The sequence below is a fragment of the Delphinus delphis genome, chromosome 8 (genome assembly GCF_949987515.2).
Source record: "Delphinus delphis chromosome 8, mDelDel1.2, whole genome shotgun sequence".
NCBI classification, from domain to species: Eukaryota; Metazoa; Chordata; class Mammalia; order Artiodactyla; family Delphinidae; genus Delphinus; species Delphinus delphis.
In genome coordinates this window covers 107,595,272-107,610,091 of record NC_082690.1, presented here as the reverse complement: position 1 = coordinate 107,610,091, position 14,820 = coordinate 107,595,272, and the positions used below count along the sequence as shown (strand labels likewise).

General features: G+C 57.3%; 1 protein-coding gene across 6 annotated transcripts in view; it reads left to right on the top strand.

Annotated features, from left to right (window-relative positions):
• SHANK2 (SH3 and multiple ankyrin repeat domains 2) overlaps positions 1-14,820 on the top strand; it is a 546,027-nt gene that overhangs the window by 206,054 nt on the left and 325,153 nt on the right. For 5 of the 6 annotated variants that reach the window (XM_060019467.1, XM_060019468.2, XM_060019470.1 and 2 more), the window contains exons 11-12: positions 4,348-4,414; positions 4,825-4,995. In XM_060019467.1, the coding sequence (XP_059875450.1) occupies positions 4,348-4,414; positions 4,825-4,995 (238 nt within the window). The remainder of the gene's footprint in view (positions 1-4,347; positions 4,415-4,824; positions 4,996-14,820) is intronic. The other variant, XM_060019471.1, reaches the window with a different exon arrangement.

The following is a 14,820-nucleotide window of genomic DNA, read 5'->3' as shown; positions in this document are numbered from 1 at the left end:
GAGCCTCAAAATATGAATTTGAGGGGACACAAACATCCAGTCCTTAGCATTCCACATCCTGGCCCCCAAATTCATGTCCTTCTCACATGTAAAATACATTCTTCCACCTCAACAGCCCCCAAAGTCTTCATTTGTTTCAGCACCACCCCCAAACTCTCAAGTCCAAGTCTCATGTAAATATTGTCTAAGTCAGGTGTGGGTGAAACTTCAGGTACGAGTCATCCTGAGGCCAGTTCCTCTCCAGCTATGAACCTGTGAAACCAAGCAAGTTATGTGCTTCCAAAACACGACATTGGGTCAAACATAGGGTAGACATTCCCGTTCCAAAAGGGAAAAATCGGGAAGTAGGAAAGAGCAACAGGTCCCAAGCAAGTCCCAAACCTATCGGGGTGAATCGATCAGACCTTAAGACGTAGAACTCTCCTCTTCGGTTCGGCATTCTGTCCCCTAGGCCCGTCGGGGCGGCAGTGTCACCCACACAGTGCGGCAGGGTGATCCTACCCCCAAGGCTTCTGGCAAAGGCTCTCTGACCTGTTGAAACCAAGGCAGTGGCCCTGATGTTCTCTGACTCACTTTTGGGGTCATTTTCCCCTCTTTTTGAAGAATAGCACATGTTCGCAATTGAGTGGCTCTATCGTGCCGTCTTGTTAAACCCTAGAAGTCCGACAGCCTCCCCTCGCTTCACCCTACGACTCTACCCCCTTCCGAGTAAACTGGCAGTACCTATGCGCGTATAATTCTGCAACCTCGTTATCACGTGATGGTCCAGCCACACCCTCAGCGTTCTCTTCAGAACCTGCTTCCTCATTTCCTGCACCACGGACAGGCTGAGGACTTTCCAAATCTGCACATTCCAGTTCCTTCTTGCTAAACAATTCCTCCTTCAATTCATCCATCTTTTTGCATTTTACCGTCAGCAGCCCTCCAGCACTTTGCTTGGAAATCTCCTCGGCTAAACGTCCATGTTCATGGCTCACAGGTGTGCCCCCCACAAAACCCCAGGACACAAGTCGGCCAAGCTCTTGGCCACTTGATCACAAGGATCACCTCTCCTCCAGTTTCCAGTAACAAGTTCTCATTTCCATCTGAGATCTGATCGGAATAACCTTTAACATCTATATTCCTACCATGCACCTCAAAACTCTCCCAGGATCAACCCACTTCAAAAGCTGCTTCCACATTTTTAGTTATTTGTTACAGCAGCGCCCCACTTGCACAATACACACACACACACACACACACACACACACACACACACACACACACACACACACACACACACACACACACACACACACAGAGATTTATTACAGAGGCTGAGAAGCCCAAGATCTGAGGTCATGGCGAGCTGGAGGCCCAGGAGAGCTGATGGTGTAAGTTTCAATCCAAAAGCCGGCAGACTCAAGACCCAAGAAAAGCTGACGCTTCTCAGGGTCTGAAGCTGGAAAAGAGAGACGTCCCAGCTCACAATCAGGCAGCAGGAGTTCCCTCTTACTCAGCCTTTTTGGTCTAGTCAGGCCGTCAGCTGATTAGACGAGGCTCCCCCACACTGGGGAGGGCAATCTGCTTTACTCAGTCCACTGAGTCAGATGTTAACTTCATCCAGCAACACCCTCCCCCAAACACCCAGAATAATTGTTGGCCAAATATCTAGGCCCGCTGTGGCCCAGTCAAGATGACACGTAAAACTAACCGTTATACAGTAACTGCTCTCAGATCCTTTGGGTGAATCCCCAGAAGTGGAGCGGCTGGATCATATAGTAGCTCTATGTGGAATTTTAAAAAAATATTTATTTACTTACTTATTTATTTACTTACTTGCTTATTTGGCTGCGCCGGGTCTTCGTCGCAGCACACAGGATCTTCGCTGTGGTACGCAGGATCTTTTAGTTGCGGCGTGTGGGTGGGATCTAGTCCCCTGACTAGGGAAGGAACCCAGGCCCCCTGCATTGGGAGGGTGGAGTCTTAGCCACTGGACCCCCAGGGAAATCCCATATGTGGAATTCTTTTGAGGAACCTGAATGCTGTTGTCGACAGCAGCTGTACCATTTTGCATCCCCACCAGCAATACACAAGCCTTCTAGTTTCTCCACATCCTTGCCAACACTTGTTTTCTGTCTTTTGACAGTAGCCATCCCGACGGGTGGGAGCGAGCTTTACCTTTGAGGGTCTGGCTGGAAGACAACGGATGACTCTTTTCTTTCTTTTTTTTTTTTTCCTTTCTTCTTTGGCCACGCCACGTGGCTTGCGGGATCCTAGTTCCTGACCAGGGATTGAACTCGGGCCCCCCGCAGTGGAAGCGTGGAGGCCTACCCACTGGACCACCAGGGAATTCTGACCAGGAATGATTCTGACCATTTGTCACCTAAATGACATTGGGTCACTTGTTACGAGTAACCCTGCAGAGCCGCCCTTTTACGTTCACATCATAAATGCCAGCACACTAGGTCACTGGCTTCTCAGGGCCTGTGAGGACCTCCTGCCCGGGGCCCTCACCTCTGTCCCTGTCGTGTTTCAAGGATCCATGGTCTGAAGCCTGGGTCCCAGAGGGGCGGTCAATGTGCAGGAGGCTGGTGAAGCGCCTTTCACCAGGTGGTTCTAACCCTGGCCTTTGCTTTCCACCCCCACGGCCCCCGGCTGGTGTGGACAGGGGCTGCCATGGCTCCCCTGACATTAGCAGGCCGGGGAGGGGGCTGGATTTGGATACGGGCTGCTCCTGTCGGTGGCATCCTTGGAGAACACCTAGCATTAGGTGGGGCCCAAGAGTTGAAATCAATGTCACTTCCTAGGACGGGAGCCTGGGGTCCCTGGGTCTCTGTAGCGCCGCAGCCCCCGGCCCCCATGTGAAGCTGTATCAATCAGGGTTCTCCAGGGAAGCAGAGCTGGCAGGATGGAGATATATATATATTTAAGAGGTTTCTTTTAAGGAGTTGGCTCCCAGGACTGTGGGAGCTGGCACGTCTGCAGTCTGAAGGGCAGGCTGGGAACTCAGGAAGGAGCTGGTGCTACAAATTGAGGCAGAATTTCTCCTCCAGGAAATCTCAGTCTTTGCTCTGAAGGCCTCCAAAGGACTGGGGAAGGCCCACCCACATCATCACTGAAAGTCGACTGACGGTCCATGTGTGTGTCTGCAGGCTGGCATCTGAACGCCCGGCTCATTTGAGGGTGGAGACAGCCACCCCCGGGCCCACCAGGTCTCCCCGTCTGGGGCACGGAGAGCCCTGCCCATGGGGGCTCTGGTTCAGATCTCCCCAGGAGCCCCAGCCCACTCCAGGGGACTTTGGCTTCGCCTGTCTGGCTGCCGCAGTGTATCAGGGACCACGTGGACTCTTTACTTTAGTCGGTGCCTCTGTAGGGCTCACGTCGGACCGTTTCCTGTAGGTGCTTGTTTCGTTGCTGTGCACAGGTGCATGGGTGGAGTTTTTTTCTGCTTGAGTGAAAACCAGTGAACGGCTTTGAATGCTTTTTCGAGATTTCCCTCTCCCTCCAGTTATGGGGACCAATCAGAGGAATAGATTCCCCCCCAGGGGAGGGTGTAGGGACCAGTTGGGCCTGGCGGGGATGCAGGACGTGGTCCCTGGAAGTTTCCAGGCTCAGCCCCTTGAACTGCGCCCGCTGTGGCCTCCTGGGCCGAGGACTCTCTCACATAGATTCTCACAGAATGATGGCCTCATTGTCGAAGAACGCCCAGGGGCCTAGAGAGGGGCAAAGTGGGAAGATGTGCCTCGGCCTGGGGACGATGGGTACTGTAGCTGCCGTTTCAGCAGTTACGATTGGTCCACAGCATGGACGGGCCTTGAGGGCACTGTGCTGTCTGAAATCAGACAGAGAAAGACAAATACTCTATGATCTCACTCCGAGTGGAATCTAAACCAAACTCCTAGAAAAAGACATCAGATCTGTGGTTCCCAGAGGCAGGGGGTGGGGGAAGTGGGTGAAGGTGGTCCAGAGTTGGGCTTCCAGTTACAAGATAAGTGAGCCTGGGGATGTCACATTCAGCACGATGGTTCCAGGTAACGCTGCCGTGTGGGCCACGTGAGGGTTGCTAAGACAGTACATCCCCCACGTGCTCATCACAAAGAAAAACATTTTTGTAGCCGTATGAGGTGATGGCCCTGAACTAAACTTACGGTGGTCATTTTGCAGAATAACGTAAGTCGAGTCATCATGCCGTACACCTTCAGCCTCGTGCTGGGGTATCGACTGTATCTCAGTAAACTGGAAAAAAGGGAGTATCTCTTGTTTTTAAAAAAGGAAGTTCTGTTTGGGCTCATGCTGCTGTCAGGCCGTCAGGAAGTGGAAGAGTGTCGTGAACTTAGCGCTTTAACGTGATTCCCGCTCTTGCAGGTGGCGATCATAGCGGGTAACTTCGAGCTGGCTGAATACATCAAGAACCACAAGGAAACCGACATCGGTGAGTAGGCTGGTGGCGAATGAGCCGTGAGGGGGTCTGTTGGATTGGGCACCTCGTTAGATTGGTTCAGAGTCTGCTTTTAGCAAAAACCTTCACAGAAAGCAGAGTGCGAGCATCTTCTTCGCCTCTCTTCCTCCAGTTTCTTAACTCTTGGCAGGGTTGGGGTAAGGGAAACCTTAGACGTCAGGCGAGGACGCCGGCAGTGGCCACAGGGCATTGCTGTCCATCCAGAGAACAAGATCACTTTGCAACTCATGGAGATGGGTTTCTGGGAAGATTCTGTGACAGACGTGATTCCATTTAAAGTAAGAGACGGCAACGAAATGAAGCAGGAAAGCTCCAGGGGCACCCCCTCCCCTCCCTCCTCTGCATCCCTCCCGATGTCTGCTGATGACCGCTCCCCTTTCTAGTACCCCTCGTGCCAACCAGGAGGACTGTCTCTGGGGCTCCTCCCCTCTCCCATCGCCCTGCCGGCGGCTGGGCCCAGTCTTGCATCTTGGAAGAGCCCGCTGGCCTGTTTCCTCCAGCCCCGGGCTTACACAGGACATGCAGCGGGGAGCAGTCCCACTGGACCAGCAGCGGTGAGATTTCAAGACGGTGCCGTGCATCGAGGGGGTGGGCAGCGGGGCTCCAGGGCGCCTGGAGGAGGAGCCAGATGGCGTCTGTGTCTTGTTGCCTGTGCCGCTCACCCTGAGTTTGGGGCTGGGGGCGAGCGATACCGTGTGTTTGGCTGTCCAGTCTTTACCGTGTCGAGTGTCTGGCGGGCGCCTGCCGGCCCCTGAGAATCGCACAAGGATGTGCGGCTGGATGCCTGCTTGCCTCATCCGGTCCCCTGAGCCGAGCATTGGGGCCTCCCAGACGCTGCGCCCGATGCTGACGCGGGTCCTCCCGCGAGCCGGGGTGGACCTCCTAATTGCTCTGAGATCCGGGCCTCTGCCATGGCCACATCAGCATCTTCCTAAGCACGTTATGCAGATGGGCGAGTTCACGTCCGCAAAGTGCTTTAGGAAATGCACTGAGCTCTCCAACTCTAAGCACCACGCCCCTAGGACGAGAGAGCAGTACAGTCGGACAGGGTTGGCTTGAGGTCCATAAACACCGGTTACTGTGAAGGGAATGGGAACTCTGTTGAGCAGGGCAGGTGTCCAAGAAGACAGGTGTGCAGGCCCCAAGCAGGACCGTGGGATGGTTAATGGCGCCAAGGACCCCTGGATCTCTGAGCTTCTGCGATGGTGACAAACTTGGGGCTACCTACCCTCGTTGTTTTCACTTTCCCTTGCCTAGGGCCCGCACGCCGGGGGGGGGCGTGAAGTGGTTTCCTTACCCAGCCGTCGGAAGGGAGTGGAGAGAAAGTAGGGACTCCACCCCTGCCCCCCAAGCCCCGCCTACACATTCACACCCGTCCCCACCCCAGCCATGAACCTGTCCTGCTCAAAAAGTGCCCATGTTAAAGCCCAGGTCGGGGAGGTTCCTGGCTTGTCTCTTCCATTTCCGATCAGGGATGCAAACACCTCTCTACAAACAGGTTTTCTTATTATAAAAATAATACCCATCTGTTGGGTGAACACAGTTTAATTACCACTCACCCGATCGAATCAATGATTTCTTTAAACTGTAAAGGGCTTGCCCTGTCGAGAGATGGGGTAGTCACGGTGGGCGCGAGCGACTTCCGTGGGTCACGGTGTGGGGATTGAGGTTTGAGGTCTGCCTGCTGTACCTCTGTAGACGCCCCGGGGCTCAGTGAGGATGTGGGGTGGCTTTTCCTGTCAATCCATGCCCCTCGTTACCTGCGCCGTGGGCTTTCCCTGGCGTGTCCCAAAGGGAAAGGATAGTACGGAAAATCTGCTTCCCTGCTGGGTCCTTTCAGCGTCTCCAAAGAAGAGGAAAAAAGAGTCCTCGTCTTTCCTCTGGGTCGTCTGACTCAGCATCTGTGATTGTGAACTAGCAAACTGTGCCATTTAAGTGGATTCCATTGAAATTTCACAGAGAGGTGACGAAGGGCACGGAAGCTGTGGGTCCCTCGTGGGCGCAGATGTCACTCATGTCATTCATTCTCAGACGCACAGTAAATCCACCCTAAGATCCCGATTCAGCGTCGTGTTAACTAAACCTCGAGGTTCGAACCCGGTTGTTTGCTCTGTGCCCTCTGCCCCCCCCCCCAGCTTTGCATCTCCCCTCGTTACCGGCGGGGCTGGATGCTGGGGGTGGGGGTGGGGAGAGTCTGGCTAAGTCCCGCGTGCGGGTCCCTGCCTGCCATCTCAGAGAGCCGCCCTGCCTCTGGGGGAAGGAATAAGTCCAGGGAAACAGCCAACCCCTTCTGAGCCTGCGAGCCCAGCGTCCCACGCTCCTCCAAGGATGCGGTCGCTGTCTCCGTGCGACCAAGGACGAAGCTGACACGGGACATGGCGCTTGGGTTGAGTTCCCCCAGGAGCAGACCTTGAGGCAAGGGTTTGAGGGGAGTGGTTTGCCGTGGAGGTGGTGGCAGGCGGCAGCAGTGGGAGCACAGAGAGTAAGTCTGGAAGGGACAGGGCGCCAGCTCAGGTGCCTTAACGAGCACGTACTGCAGGCACCTGAGGCCCAGTCCCATCAGGCCCTCCGGGGGGGTCGCGGGAGCGCACCTTGGCCTTGTCTCACCCCAGGGGCGAGGTGACTTGTACATTTACCCACCGGGTCAAGTTCCTGTTAGTTCAGGCCTGCTCCGTGCCAGGGAGGACCCTCCTCGGGGAGACGCAGGTGCCCGTAGGGGCAAGTGGCCCACGTACCCGGCGCACTGAGTGCCAGTGGCTGTGGGCAGGGCTCCAGTGGCATCTCCCAGGCGGGACTCTCCCAGAACCACGTGGTAGAGTGATTGGCCGGGCCAGGCCTTGAAGCCAGGCTCACATGACTCTGGGGGGCTCTGGGCTCTTCACTGCCAGTCTCCCTGCCTCCCTGTGAGCCTAGAACAGGGGGCTGCACGCCAGGGCTTCAGGCAGCAACGCAGGCTGGGGCAGGGGAGGTTGGGGGTCTTCACACAGGCTGGCGCTGGCACCGGGGCTGGACGCGTGGGTGGAGGGATGGAGAGGGAAGAAGAGGATGCTTGGGTCCCAGACCACTGACGGGGGGGTGGTCCCCCAGGCTGGGCCTCCTGGTTCAGGCTTAGCGCTCTGTGGCCACCAGAGTTGAGCATCTGTCCGCCGAACTCTGCTCCCCAGCTGGGCTGAGAGGGCAGGGGCAGGGGAGGAAGAGGACACTTCGGGGGCAGCGTGAGGCTGGGCCTGGGGGCTGCAGAGGGGTCATCCGAGAATCAGTTGGATTAGGACGGAGGTACGGACCCTGCAGGCCAGCACCCCCGAGCTGTGCCGTCAGGACGACCCCGGAAGAGGCTTTGGCTTCCACATGGAGTTTTCACATTTCAAAGAGAAATGTCGGCCTTCCCTGGTGGCGCAGTGGTTGAGAGTCTGCCTGCCGATGCAGGGGACGCGGGTTCGTGCCCCGGTCCGGGAAGATCCCACATGCCGCGGAGCGGCTGGGCCCGTGAGCCATGGCCGCTGAGCCTGCGCGTCTGGAGCCTGTGCTCCGCAACGGGAGAGACTACAGCAGTGAGAGGCCCGCGTACTGCAAAAAAAAAAAAAAAAGAGAGAGAAATGTCTAGTCTGTTGCTTCTCTCCCGCTGTGACGTATTCAAGGGCGCTGGGACTGCTCCTCCCCTGCGGGGTCAGGGTCCCCGGGAGGCCTTACCGAGGAAGGACATGGCCTGCAAACTGCTCTCTGGAGGAGGGACAGAGGACAGGAGGCCGGAGGACAAGCTTGGGGCATAGAGCCACCTCCGTGGGGCGACCAAAGGGAAGAGTTCTGACAGGAAAGCATCAGAAGCCATTGGTCCGGAACTCCGACACCACTGCCCCCCAGTTCGTTCCAGTCTCGAGAAGAATCCGCACCTCCCGGGAAAGGCGGAGGCAGCCCTTCTCCCCGCTGTGCTGTGCTTGAACAGCCCTGGAAGGCCTGGGAGGAGCTGAACTGGCAGGTTCCTGAGGGGCCGGCTCTGTCCTCTCTGCCGCCATCTTTCCAGGAGCATCTTCCTGGTGCATTCTCTCCGCTCGGGCGCCCTGCTCATCTGGGGCTTCGGAAACATTCGTTTGTCCCAGGCCTTGGCCCTTCAGGAGCTGATGACACAGAGGGCGATGTCCTCCTTGCCTCCCTGCCCCCGGGGTTCAGGAGTTCGTCGAAAGGACCGCAGACCCCGGACCTTCCAAACCGGGAACTGCCCATCAACCGCTGTCCCGGGGAGAACGGCGCACATCTGCTCAGAAAAGCAGCTCCCCATGCGCTTGGCCACTGTGATCGTTGCGTCCACTCCACTTCCCCCGTGTCCCGGTCCCCAGGCACCTCGGCTGCGTCTTCATCCCCCACCCCAGCGAGCCTTCTGTGTTTCTGGCAGTCGATCCCCTAGATGGGGAATTCTTTCCTGTTCCTGACTGTTCCTGACGCGCCGACAGAAACCCCCTGAGGCTCCCCAGTGGCCAGCAGCACGTGCCAGGTGTGGGTGCCCCTGGGGAGCTCGTGTAGAAAGCAGGTGCTCGGGGCAGCCCCTCCCCCCCAAGAACCTGACGCAGGAGGTCCGGGGTGGCCCCTGCCGTCGCCGTTTTCCATCCTCCAGCAGTTCTGATGCTGGACATCTGCTTCCCGGGACCTTCCAGGCCTGCCTGCCCTGCCCCATGTCTGGTGGGCTTTACACAGAACACGAGGATGGGGCTGCCATAACAGAATGCCGCTAACTGGGTGGCTTCAAACAGCCGAAACGTGTTCTTTCACGGTTCTGGAGGCTGGAAGTCCAAAGTCAAGGTGTCGGCAGGGCTGCTTCCCTCTGGGTGCTCCAGGGAGGCTCCTCCCTCACATGTCTCCCAGCTTCTAATGGTAGCTGGCAGTCCTTGGCATTCCTGGGGCCAAGGAGATGCATCCCTGCTTCTTCACACCACCTTCCTCTCTGCCGTGTCTCAGATCTCCTCTGCTTCCTCCAGTAAGGCCATCAGCCTCTGTATTTAGGGCCCACCCGAAATCCGGGACCATCTCTTCTCGAGATCCTGAAATCAATGACATCTGCAAAGACCCTACTTCCAAATAAGGTCCCGATGATAGGATCCAGGGATTCGGACTCGGACACGTCTTTTGGGGTCTGCCATCAACCCCGCGGAGGGCACTCACCTTGCTGTATGACTGTCGCCCTGGGCTGTTACGGTGCCTGGCGCACGGTGGGGCCTCAGTAAATGTCCGTTGAATGGGTGACCCCCTCCCCCGTCAGTGTTTCCACTCCACATTCAGCCCCTCCCCGCCCGCCCTTCTTGACATAAAATCCCGATTTCCCGGCACCTGGAGTTGGGCGTCAAGGAGCCGAGCCCTTTGTGGGCCAATCGATTCCTGGACTGGGTGTGTCTGCCAGGGTGTAATGTTCTCTGCCCCCCAAGCATCGTCAGAGGCGGGGGCACGGGGCATGGGTCGTGTTGGGGGCCGTGCTCTCCGCCCGCACAGCAGGTTTTTCTGGGGCCATGTGAGATTGGGGGTGTCCAGTTGGTCGTGTGCGAGGCTCCCCGGCCACATGGCTCTTCCGCTCCAGCTCCTGTGGCTTGGCCTCCCTGACCCCTGTGACCTGGGCGGGTGCTGTCAGAGTCTGTCTTGGTCAGGGCTGTCTTTCGTCTGCCCCCGGACTCTTGAGTGGTAGGCGTCTGGTCTGATCGCTGGGGAACTTCACAGGCCGTTTGCCTCTTTTGCAGCCTCAGAAATCACGGTCGGGGTGCTGGAGGGGGATGGGGGGGCGCGTATTTCTACCTTATGATCTTCAGTAAAATTTGACTTAATAAGCTGTACCACAGCGTAGCAGCGATCCAGAAGAATGGGGACTGACGTCCTGTATCTGAGGCTGCTGGCTCTCGCCTCTGTCAGGAGGTGCCCGTGATGCTGGCTAGCAGGGCTGTGTTTATCAGGCATTTAGTGGGGCTAAATGGGGGCGGGGACACCATTTCGGAGAGCACAGCCTCACATGTCAGGATCCTGAACTCAGAGGAGATGAAAGTAAGACTCAGCTTTGCCTAGATCGCGTTGGGTTGCATTTTTGAAGATGAACATGGTGCAAGGATCCCCCAGATTCCAAGTTAGGCGTGGGGTTGATTTTGCTGTTCAAAGTGAGCCAATTGAAACGCTACACATCTTCCTGACTTTCCACATGCAGCCTAGTCGATGGGATGCCTTTCTGAAAAAGTCCCTTTAACGGCTGGAATATCCCCCGCCTCAAGCCACGGAGCCAGCCTTCGTTTTCCAGACACAGAAGTGCCCCGCCGAGAAATCAGGGCACTTAGGAGGCTCCGCCGTGGCTCTGGGGGAAGACGCTAACCGCGTTGAAACACGGGAGGTGATTCACGGGCCCTCCGAGGTCTGTAGAATCCGGAAGTGGATCCAGCTCGCCGTGTAGATAGAACCCTATCCCTTTAAAAGAGCGATTGCGTCTTGCGAGGCGCTTCTGTTCCCAGCCCGGCCAGCATGTATGTTGCTGCCCACCGGAGCTGTGGTTCATTTTTTTTTTTTTTTTTAACTCCCTTCCTCTTTGAAGAAATTAAACGTGACCTCCATTTGGTTATTTCATTTCCTACTCAGAGACAGTCATGGTCTAAGAGCGAGCGCGAATACCAGAGTTAAACCTGCTTGTTTTCACCCACTGCCGAGCTGCGGCTGAGTCCATGAGCCCAGCGGGTCTAAAAAGCTTTGGCCATCGAGCATTTGCGATGGCTCCCGTAGGATGCAGGTCCCCCAGAGCAAGGCTGCTGGGGAGCTGGGGAGCTCGAATCCGAAATAGTCATGCAAAGATTAAGCATGTCGCAAGCTGATAAGCTTTGGACTGGGATAACCTATTTTTTACCACCTTTGTTATTTTTGTTTTTGCCCGGCTCTGTGGGGAGATGCACTGTCAGATGGATTAAATGACATGGGTTGTTCTTCTTCAGCGGAACAAGGTTTGTTCTCCTATATCTTGTCCTTCCGCAGCTACGGGGAGAGAAGCGAGAGGCTTTGCTTTTTTTAAATGAAGTCCATTGAGCTGATGTGTGAGTTTGGGTGTCTGATGAGCTGCCCAAGGATCGCTTGGATACCGTTGCTAGGTTTCGAGACGGAGTGGCTATGTCATTACGTTTCAGATATGTATAGATGGTGAAGAGAGGGAGGTGTTTTCAAACAGATTTCTTAATGCATTATTCTGGGGCGGGGGCGGGGCGGGGTGTGCGTGTTTACGTGTAAGAATATAAAATCTGTGCTGATACGGAGCAACGATGCTTTAAAAAATAATAATACCTGCTTGGTATTCCGGAATACCAAGCTAATACCAGCTCTTCACCTGCTGTGAAATAAAATAGATCCGACTTGAAAGCAGCATTCAGATCTCCTGGCACTTGGACTGTCAAATACGCTACTTACCATGAAACGTAGCAATTATATTGAGTATGCACGGCATCCTTTGTTTGCACGCAGAGCCGGCGGGTCCTGGGGAGAACCCAGTGTTCTAAACTGCTTCATTTCATCAGACTGGCTCGTTTGGGGTCAGCACTGCCGAGCCTTCCCCTTGTGAGCTTACAGAACGAGCCTTCCCAGGGAAAGCTGGGCTAGTTTGTTCCCTAGAAGGATGCGGCCATCACAGCTGTTGCCTAGATGCCCAGAGAATATTTTCAAAGCAAGTTGCTGAGGGAGGGAGGCGTGATAAAGCCCCAGCAGACACAGCCTGAGCAGATGCGAGCAGCCCTCTGTCGCCCCGTCACAGCCCATTCTGCTCCCGTGTCACCGCCCTCTCGGGGCTGAGGGAGCCGTGCGGTGTGTGCGGGCCACCCGTGCCCGATGCCTCGTCCAGCCGGGTGCGCGTGGCTCCCTCCTTGCCGCTTCCGGTGCCACCAGCCCCCCTCTTCTGTGTGCCGCCCGGGCTCTCCATCGTCCTGCTCTGGGTGTGTGGTCACGTGCTCGCTACTGTAGCTCCCCTCCCCTCCCCCAGGCATAGCCGTCTCCGAGTTTATCCCCAAATCCTGGAACATAGCTGATGCTCCGGGGCGCAAGCTAAGGTGATGCCCGTTTGTGACCCCGCACGAGGGCTGCTCTTGCGGGCTGCTCGCGGAGACACTCGTTGTCTTGGTCCCGAGAGGGTGCAGCAGCGGCCGTGAGGCCTTGACCCCCTGTGCCCTGTGTGTTTCCCCTGCTTTGTCGTGTTCTGCCCCTGGGGCTCTCCCTGGCCCCTTCACACGCATGCGGCCTTGGAACGCTGCCTGACGGAGGCCCGGGCTGGGGACGCGTCCTCCAAGAAGTTCCCAGCTGTGATGCCCCCCGTGCAGGGGATGTACGTGGCTGCTGGAGCACGTGTCCCACCAGAGGTGCTCAGAGACCCGCCCACCTGCCCGCACACATCTACTCCTCTGGGTTGAACTGGTCCCCAGCCCGGAGCCTTTCTCAGCTATTTGTTGCCCGCTCCTGCGCAGTTTGGGCCCCTGAGGAAGACCCCTCCCCGACTCCATCCCCTGCGGACAAGCGGGAGCCCCAGAGACCCCCCTCTCTCCCCCCGGCCTCAACCACACGTTCTCTGCACAATTCCCTTCACGGTGAGCACCTGCCCGTGCCGTGGCTCCCAGGCACCTCAGGCCCCAGCGCCTTTTATAGTCCTTATCGCGTAGCACCACCTTCACTGAGATTCATAGATAACATAACCTAACACACACATGGAATTTTTAAGAATCGGCGTAACATCCTAACTGTCCTGTAAGGAACGGAAGGCAGAGAAGGATGGGCGGGGAGGTGGCCTGCGCGTCCACGAGAGGGTGTCCCACGCGGGAGGGCGCAGGCCAGGGCGGGCTGCTGCTTCCCTCCCAGCACACTCAGCCTCACGTCCCTGAGCGCCTCGGGCAGCTGTGACACCAGGAGGGCCCCGCCAGCCACCGGTGCCGCGGTTTCCTGAAATCGTGAGCTGTGCTTGGCAAAGTTCCGGACCAAACGCCACGAGCGCTCTTTCACTTAGGTAGTGGCTGCATTTCCGGAAAGCTCAGTGAATATCCGTGCAGAAGGCGGTGTGTCTGTTGAGTCGGGGTGGGCGGGAGCTTATGCTCAGATGAACAGGCTTTGCGTCTCTACGAACGTCTGGAAGGTCACTCACAACTCATGGACTGTCTCACGACTGCTGGACATTTAGGGAGTCTGGCCCCTGCCCACCCCCTGTGACAAGTACCCCCCCCCCGACCAACTACGGGAACCCCCGCGAGGCCCCTGCAGCAGGGTGGACAACGGCCCGTGTGGGAACCACTGCTGCGGTACTGACGGGGTGGTCCCGGGCACAGGGGGGAGGCAACCCCGGACTGCAGGCCGCTGCACCTCTGCATTCCCTCTCCAGGCGGGCTCCTCTCCAACCCCGAGCACCCACTGCATCTGATCCTCTGGCCTGCTTCCAAGACCCGGCCTCTGATCCCGTGTCCCGGGACACACGTCTCAGCCCAGGCCCATCCTTTCCTTTCTCTGAGGCTGTGCTCAGACCCAGTGGAAGTGGGTCCAAGAGCGGGAACGAGTGAGTGGGTGCCCTAGGGTCCCTGGCTTTGCCACTCACCCTGCTTCCTGCAGCTCTGCTGGGCCTCCCCTCCCCTCTCCCGGCCCCTGGGTCCCCTCGGCCGGGCTCTGGCTTTTCCCCACCCCACGCCATTCTTCTCCCACCGTGACTGTCCTCCTGGTGGACATCATGTCCCAGCTGAAGGGCTGGACTTTTGGTGGTCGATTCCCTGCAGATGGAGAATGTCTATGTCTGTGGGAGGGAGTGGGGAGGGGCTGAAGCCAGCATTGGGGGCAGCGAATCCCAACAGGCTGTCTTGATCTGAACAGCAGAAACAGTTAATGCTGTTTCAGTGCCCTTTCATGCCTGGATCGCACTCACTGCTTTTGTTCGATCCCTGCCAGCAAGGTGGCACTGTCGCTGTCCCCAGTTTACAGATGAAGAGAGTTAGGCTCCCAGACTCAGAAATGCGTTCCATGTCGAGGTCACGGGGAGCCGGGGTTTGGACCGAGCCACCCTTAGCTGCCATGATGCTGTCCTTGACCCTTTGTGCATCCTGGACCCTCCTCCACCCCCCGCCCCCGCTCACCGGCAGTCCTGCCTCCTGGGGCGTCGGCAGGCAGCTCCCCAAGGCTGCGCACGGAGGAGCACTTCCCCGCGGACAAGCCGCCACCTTCCAGGAGGGCCCCGAGGGCACCCGTCCTTCCCCCACCCCCAGAGCCCTTGGCTGATTTCACCAGCACCTTCTGGGTTCTGCCTGCCGAGCCCATGCCCCCTCTGCACCCACCAGCCCAGTTGCCCCAGCCCTGGTCTGTCTCCCATTGACACCAGGTCAACGGGAGCTGGTGCAGGCTCCTGTCCCAGAGCCGGCACA